The following is an 8,656-nucleotide window of genomic DNA, read 5'->3' on the forward strand; positions in this document are numbered from 1 at the left end:
AGGAGAGGAATGAACTGGTGGCTCCAGTGAAATACATTACAAAAAGAAATGCATAACTTCTAGTCTCTGAACTATCTGATCTGAAAAGTTCTATAGGGTATTCCCAAAGCATACTCACACACACATACACAAGATCTCATATGTATATATGTATGTATGTGTATATATACACATACATATACACACATAGATACATACATATAAATAATCCTATTTAATATATTGATGTATGGTCTATTTCTATATAATATATAATCATGTTTAGTATATTTATATATGGTCTACATATATTTGGGACATCATGTATGCATGTGTATGTGTATATATGCACATGACTGTATATATAATGTATGTATATATACATACATACACTCATATACATATAGTCACATACATATAGGGTGTCCCCAAAATCATATATATGATATCCCATAAGTATATGTGTGTGCACTTATTATGTATGTGTATTTTGTATATAAATATGTAGCTGCTATATTACTGATTATTAGGCAACTAGGTAGTACAACAGATAGAACATAAGGCCTATAGTCAGGAAGATCCAATTTCAAATCCAGCCTCAGACACTTCCTAGCTATGTGACTCTGAGCAAGTCACTTAACCCTATTTGCCTCAGTTTTCTCATCTGTAAAATAAGCCAGAGAAGGAAGTGACAAACTACTCCAGTATCTTTGACAAGAAAACTCCCCCCCAAAAGAAGTCACAAATGATTGAAATGGCTGAATAATTACTAATTATAATGTTATCATAATTATATTAATCATTAATATTTATTACATTGATTATATAATTGTCATATTAATTATAATGTTATAAGACTGGAGACACAAGTTGAGTGAGGTAGCAACCTTTACTGATGCCACATGCCAGAAAAGCCAGAAGGGATCTTTAAAATGCTTTAGCCCTGGGGACAACTAGGTGGCAGTGGATAAAGCACTGGCCCTGGATTCAGGAGGACCTGAATTCAAATCCAGCCTCAGACACTTGACACTTACTAGCTGTGTGACCCTGGGCAAGTCACTTAACCCTCATTGCCCTAAAAAAATGCTTTAGCCCACCCCTCTTATTTTACAGATAATGAAAATGAGACTCAGAAAGATTTAAATGACTTTTCCATGATTAGTTAGAAGCAAGACCAGGCTTAGAACCTGGGTCTCTTGACTTTTTGTTGGGTGTCTTTAACTGGTTAAGTCTGGTCTATATGTCTTTCTTCTGACTAGACCATCCTTAAAAAAGACAAAACACACACTTTGGAAATGAGAAAGCATTGGTGAGTCACATAGGAAGGTCAGAAGGAAAGGAGATGGGTGCTTGGGATAGGGAAGAAAAGCAGGTAAAATAGCAATAGAGAAAAAAGAATACAAGAAGCAGAGAGGTCTTGAGTTCCCACAAATGATCTAGCCCAGAAATCCAAATATGAGAAAATTGGATGGATGCTCTTAAGTAAAATTTAAGGGAGGCAGCTAGGTGGCGCAGTGGATAAAGCACCAGTCCTAGATTCAGGAGGACCTGAGTTCAAATGTGGCCTCAGACACTTGACACTTACTTATGAGCTGTGTGACCCTGGGCAAGTCACTTAACCCTCATTGCCCTGCAAAAAAAAGAAAGAAAGAAAGAAAGAAAGAAAGAAAGAAAGAAAGAAAGAAAGAAAGAAAGAAAGAAAGAAAGAAAGAAAGCTAGATGAAGGAATATATGTGCTTATAAAATTTAAGTTAATCTAAAGATCATTTTATAAGAAATAAAAATCATTGTTTGGAATTTTTTTCAACTTCAGTGAAATATTTTTAAACATCTGATGTCATTTGTATACTCTGTTTTGATTTATTGAAGGGTAAAGTGGAGATGACTCTGGAAGTCCTCAATGAGAAGGAGGTTGATGAAAGACCAGCTGGGAAAGGAAGGGATGAGCCCAATATGAACCCCAAGCTCGAGCCACCAAAGTAAGCAGTTCTCTTTGTTCTTCCTGTCTTTCTGAGACCCCAACCTGCCTAAGAGTTGAAAAACTCTTGTTGACAAATTACCAAATTGAATGAATTATCTGCCATTCTAATTAATTTGCTAGGAGGGATAGTGGCTTGGTTTGCTTCTATCCTTTCTTTACCTTGTCATGGAAGCGGAGTTCCATTTGTCTCCTGGATCATTAGAAGCTTCCAAGTGTGATGTGTCTGTTAAGATTAGAATATGTTACCTTCACTCCATGAATAGAATTAGTTATGAACAGTAGCCTTCCCATTCTGAGATGAAAGTACTTAATTAACCCTCAGGGTTCATATGAGTCATTTTGCTTCTGTCAAAATATAGTCGACCAGAAACTTCCTTCCTTTGGTTCACCAACCCGTGCAAGACAATGAAATTCATCGTGTGGCGTCGGTTTAAATGGGTCATCATCGGCTTGCTCATCCTGCTGGTATTGTTGCTGTTTGTAGCAGTACTCCTTTATTCTCTGCCGGTATGTTATCTCTACTCCTCAATTTCATCTCTATTTGAGTGGAATCCAATCATTTTCCTGATATATTACACTAGTCATTATTGCCACTGAATAAGAACCATGTAAAATATAGTAATAATGGGATTTACATAACACGATCTCTGTAAAGCATCTTACTTGTAAGATCTAATGTGATACTTTCCACAATACTATGAGATAAGGACAGATATCATTACGCCTATTTTATACATAAAGAAACGGAAGCAAAGAGAGTTTAAATAACTTGCCCAAAGTCCTAGAAGTAGCAAGTGACAGAGCCAGGATCCAGACCCAGGGCTTTTGACTATATAAGTCTAGTTCCTACCTTACAACTCCCTCCCTCCCTCCCTCCCTTCCTTCTTCCCTTCTTTCCTTCCTTCCCTCCCTCCCTTCCTCCTTCCTTCCTCCCTCTCTTCCTCCCTCCCTCCCTCACTTACTCACACACTCTATGTGCAGCTAGATGTCTAGAGCAATGGGCAAATCACTTGACTACTGTCTGCCTCAGTTTCCTCAGCTGTAAAATGAGGTTAATAACAGCACTTACTTTTCAGGGTTGTTGTGAGGATTAAATGAGATCATATCTGTCAAGTGCCTAGCACTGCTAAGTCTAGTACATAATAAATAGGTGCTATATAAATGCTTATTCCTTTCTTCCCTCCTTCCTTCCTTCCTTCTTTCCCTCTATATAGGATGTAAGTTTGTACCATTCACCTGGCATTCATCAAAGACTGATTGGTACCAAAGATATTGGTATATATTTCTGATCTCCTTACTAGACTTAACCATGTCTTATGCAGCCTTGTGCTTTCCATAGTACCTTGCACACAGTAGGTATTCAACAGATGTTCGAATAGAACTCGCTATTTCTTGTTTACAAGAATATCTGTGTAATTCTGAAATTTGAACTTTTTTTCCAGTTTCCCAACAACTTCCAATTTATTTATAATCTTGAATAACAGTCTGTTCCATACTGACTACTAATGACCCCATTTAAGGCAATCTGTAAAGGTACTGTGGTATTGTGGATAGAAGGCTGATCTTAGAATCTGGATGACCTAGGTTCAGATCTGACCTTTGATATTTACTAGCTTTGTGATAATTCATTTAACCTCTGTATGCTTCTAATAATGCCTCTCCCCACCCCAATTTATCAGACTGTTAAATCATAAACTCTTGCAATCTGTGTCATTAAAGGGAATTATCAAAGTGGGAATTTTCCATGATACCAAAATCACAGCTCTTTTGAGCATTAAAATAGCCAATATCATAACCTACTTGCTACAAGTTTTGCTGCTTCCAATATTCTGGTTTTTTGTTTCCATTTCCATTCCAGAACTATTTATCAATGAAGATCGTGAGACCCAATGCAAAATAAAAAAGGAAGACTTTTTTTTTTTTTTACTGCCCACCTCCAGTAAGGTTCTTTGCCTTCAAACCATGGACCAAATTCACAATTTTTCTCTGGTCACTTCTGTGCCCACTGAAATGAAGACAGCAAGAAGTCTGACACGAGGTCATTAAGCTTCATGGGATCATGAAAGATAGAAGTCATTGACTGCCAGACATCATTTGACCACGTAGCCTTTTCAAGTGTTCAAATCCTATGTTTCAACTTTTTAAACTGCATTTTTTTTTTATAAAAACTCTCTCAGGTGGCTGGTTCCATTATTTTTTATAAAAGGATCACATTTTTGTTATAAACTTTTTCTGAAATATTCACTTTTCACATGTAGTCCTAAAATGGTTACAGCACAACTTGGAAAGCACTTGACTTCAGGAAAACACTTGTTATTTCTTTGGCATTGGTAAGGGACGATGAGTACCAGAATGAGGTTCTTATTTCTAGCCTCAAACTGCCCTTCTTCTGTGTCCCAAGCATAAACTTTGTGGTGCTCAGACCAGCATCCACGAGGAACTCAAATATAAATGTTTTACCTTTGTGAGCTCTTGTTGTTGTTCTTGGTGGGGAGCGGGGAGGGTTCCCCCTCGGAAATTTCAGAGAGTGAAATATTACCTTTTTGGGGGGGATGTAGAAATTTCTTTAAAAAGAAACAGATCCTAGTTCTCTTAATAAATATAGCAGCGCTGAAAACAGGTTAAAACAGAAGACCCAAGGAAACTTGTCAGTAGGCACCTGGCTTCCTGCTGCCATTGACTTCTCTTCACTCAGTCTTTCACAGAACCACCAGATTCATTTTCTAAAAGCCCCATTTCTTCTTCCTCTTCCCCCACCTTGACTCCCAGCACTGGACCAGACCTACATCCCCTCAGTGCAGGGAGTTCATACATTGGTACTCTATCAATGCAGGTTGTCACCTTGCCTCAGAGGTTAACTGACAGGCTGAGGGTTGCATAAAGTATATATCCAAGGGGAGACAAATCCAGAACTTTCTGACCTAGAGCTCTCTATTCACTCTGCCATCCTGACTGTTTTCCACAAATGGGATGGACTTCCCCAGGAGGTAGTGAGCTCCTCATTAGAGATCTATCTCTAAGCAGAGACCGATTGGTGCAGCTAGGTGGCACAGTGACTGGAGTCAGGAAGAATCATCTTCTGAGTTCAAATCTGGCCTCAGACACTTACGAGGTGTGTGACCCTGGGCAAGTCACTTCACCCTGTTTGCCTCAGTTTCCTCATCTGTAAAATGTGCTGGAGAAAGAAATGGCAAATTACTCTAGTATCCTTGCTAAGAAATGCCTCCCCCCAAAAAAGGGTCACAAAGAGTCAGAAATGACTGAAAAATTTACTAAACAATAACAACTCCAAGCAGAGACTGGATTGAACAATTGTTGGATGTGTTATTAGGAGAATTCTTTGAGAGATATAAATTGGCCTAGACAGCTGCCAACATCCCTACCAATCTCTGAAATTTTGCGATTCTATATCAATATGAGTTATGGTTATTAAATAACTTCCTAGAAAAAAATCATTTTTCTCATGTTTTCTGACCTTGCGGTTTAGTAGAATGCTTTTCAGGGCAATCTCATTCTTCAAACTCATCTCATCTTCATTATTAAAGAACACCTTCTCTTCAATTCTTTGTCAGTGTTAATATAGTGCTTCCATATGTTTACATGAAATTGGACGGATATCCCAAACCACAATCCTACCATCATATTTCAACTAAACCTCTACCTACCAATAGGGAGAACATTAGCAACATGAGACCCTTTTCAAATCAAGTGACTTTTCTTCTAGGTAAGCAATATAAAAAGGAAGGGAGGAAGAAAGGAGGGAGGGAGGGAGGGAGGGAGGGAGGGAGAGAAGGAGAGGAGAGGGAGGGAGGAAATGAGGGAAGGAGAGAAGGAGAGGAGAGGAGAGGGACGGAGGGAGGGAGGGAGGGAGGAGAAGCTTAGGGGTAGAGCCAAGATCACTGCACTGGGCATCAGCAGTCCTGGATTAAAATCCCAGCTCTGTCCGCTGCAGACTGTGTGACCTTGGGTAAGTCTCTTCATCCCCTCTGGCCCACAGTTCCACTGTGGGTAGAAAGAGGGGGTTTGCTTAGGCGATTTCTGAGGCCCCTTCCAACTCAGATGACCTGTAGTTCTAAATAGATGGACAAAGAAAATGCAGATCAGAATCTGCCTACAGGCATTGTGTCCAAGCCTCCTGTGAGCAGTGGGGATGGAGCTGGGGAGGAGGGGTATGGCTAGCACCCCAAGTGACTTGGCTTCAGGCAGAGATTTTACATGAGACAAACTGTCATTCATGGATGGCTCCTACTTCTCCCTCCATGGGGCTTTCTTTGGCTGATTCCATGCAAACCTGCCTGCCCCCCTCCCTCCCTGGGGACTGCTGCTGAGCTCCTGCCCTCTGGCCTGGTTACCTCTGTGAACCCTTTAACCTCCACTGGGCCTTCTGTTTGTACCCTCCTTCCTATCACAGCTGGAACCTCACCTTTTATCCCCAGGCATGTTCCCTCCCTTGGTGTCTGTTAATTGCCTCTAATCGCTCCCTTAGTTCCCTCAGAGGGTGGGGTTCTAATGCAATTTCCCATTAAACTGTTGTGCAAAAAAAAAATCTTATTTGGGAAGTGGTCAGTGCGGTGTAACCAATTAGCCGTGTGACCTTGGACAGCGCAGTTCAATTCTGCGTGCCCCATAAAATGAGGGGATTGGACTCAATGATTATAAAGACCCTTCCAGTTCTAATATTCTATGGTTATAGGTCAGATGCAAAGCCACTGATGTGTCCCTGCTACCTGGCATGAAGATTTTTCCCCCCTTGAATTGTGCACAAATTTACCTGGACCCTTTTCTCCTCAAAACTTAAAGATTAAATGAAATATAATCTTCTTCTTTTCTTCTTCTTCTTCTTCTTTTACAAAGTGGGGTTGACTGGGTAGAAGGAGGAACATATTAAGAAATGAATTGTGTATGAAAACAAAAGGCATCCATAAAAATAAGATTAAAAAATTTAATCAAGTGAAACAGTCAAGAACTATATGCATAATACCAAAGAATCATTGGAAAAATTAGAGCAGAGGGTCCCCAAAGAGGACATTGATATCTCCTGGTAGATTTTGAAGCCATGGAATTATCTACGTCCTGTGATATTGGAGCTCTAAGGACTGGAGAGATCATCCAGACCAAAGCTTCTTAAAATGTGGGTCCCAACCCTATATGGAGTCACATAACTAAATGTGGGGGTCACAAAAATTTAAATTTGATTTGCATGCCTATTTTATATACCTGTATACCTTAGATCACATAAACATAAAGGGGCCACGAGTGGAAAAAGTTTAAGAAGCCCGGATCTAGGCCAACCCAGTCATTTTATGGATAAGGAACCTCAGGTCCAGAGAAGGGAAGCACTCTGTTCAAGGTCACATTTGATCAGTGCTGGAATATAGGTCTCTGATTCCTTCAACCAACTTTTAAAATACACCGCGTCAGTCATTCATTCTCTCCCCTCCAATATTGTCAAAACCCTACATCTTTTCCCCCCATTCCATCTCTGATCACAAAGCTTTTTTCCCCCTTAACTGTTGATACATTTTCATAAGACCATAGATTTAGAACTAAAAGGGATCTTAGAGGCCACCCAAATCCAATGACCTCATTTTACACTGAGAAAACATTAAATAACCTGAGCAAGGTCACATATCTACTAAATGGCAAAGGTGAGATTTGAACACAAGGCCTCTGACTCCAAAGACAGCACTCTTTTCACTGTACCAGATTATGTTTTGACAGAACAGATACCTCCCAAAACACCCAAACAACTTTCCCTACCCCTCTCCTCACAAGTACACTAAATATATTTCCCAAACAGTTAAGTGATATTACCTAATACCATACTCATGACTGATCATAATTCACATTTGTAGCATATACTTCACAAAGCTTTAAAGGTTAGAAATCCCTCAGTTATGTCCTTGGTGATGGAGTCCAACAAGAAAAATATCTTTATAACTGACTTGAACATGTGTTTAAACTATGAACACTGAATTTTCAGGAGAGCCAAGAAAAGTTATGGCTTCACATCAGACAAGATTGACTCTTAAGGTTCATAGACTACTGGAGTGATGCCTTCAGATACAACAGGATCCGTGCAATCTGCATTTTAACATGGAAAACCACAAGTTAGCATTATCTATGTTGTACTGTATTTTTATTTATTTTGTTAAACATTGCCCAATTATATTTTAATCCAGTTTTGGGATTGTACTTGGGAATTTTGCTGTTGGTGGCAGGATCTGAGTGTGATACCCATGACCCAGATGACTTTTCATGTCCTTTTGTTAAGGGCTAAAATTCTAGCTAAACTGTCTAAAATATCTAATGAGTGGTCGCCAATAAATTATAAACTTTAGCAAGAGTTAGGCTTTTAAGCATTTATTAAGGAAAACAAGAATTTGGTAAAGAGAGAGAGAAAGGCCTAGATTCCTATCTATTAAAGGGAGAGCACATTTCTAGCTCTGCTCTCCACCAGAGTCCAAAGGAAAGAGAGTGAGGCTGAGCACCAGTCTCTTCCTTCCTCCTCCCACTAGCCCGCGTTACTTCCTGACGCCAAAGAAAAGACTCCTGGTCTTGCCCTCAAAGACCTTCGCTTCATGGGCAGAACTCTTCTACAGTAAGTCTCCAGCAGGTGGCGTCATTCCAATCGTTACACTTTGTAGTTCTAAATCCTATTGTAACATTGAAGAACTGCCAAGCATATTGGAGTTT

The 8,656-nt window shown here is 39.7% G+C and overlaps 1 protein-coding gene across 2 annotated transcripts in view; it reads left to right on the plus strand.

Annotated features, from left to right (window-relative positions):
• Positions 1-4,428, plus strand: part of MYOF (myoferlin) — a 169,233-nt gene extending 164,805 nt beyond the window's left edge. For both annotated transcript variants that reach the window (XM_043988288.1, XM_043988289.1), the window contains 3 exons: positions 1,849-1,958; positions 2,320-2,467; positions 3,819-4,428. In XM_043988288.1, coding sequence (XP_043844223.1) covers positions 1,849-1,958; positions 2,320-2,467; positions 3,819-3,860 — 300 coding nt within the window. In that variant the 3' untranslated portion in view covers positions 3,861-4,428. The remainder of the gene's footprint in view (positions 1-1,848; positions 1,959-2,319; positions 2,468-3,818) is intronic.
• The last annotated feature ends 4,228 nt before the right edge of the window (positions 4,429-8,656 follow it).

Source organism: Dromiciops gliroides, chromosome 2 (genome assembly GCF_019393635.1).
Source record: "Dromiciops gliroides isolate mDroGli1 chromosome 2, mDroGli1.pri, whole genome shotgun sequence".
NCBI classification, from domain to species: Eukaryota; Metazoa; Chordata; class Mammalia; order Microbiotheria; family Microbiotheriidae; genus Dromiciops; species Dromiciops gliroides.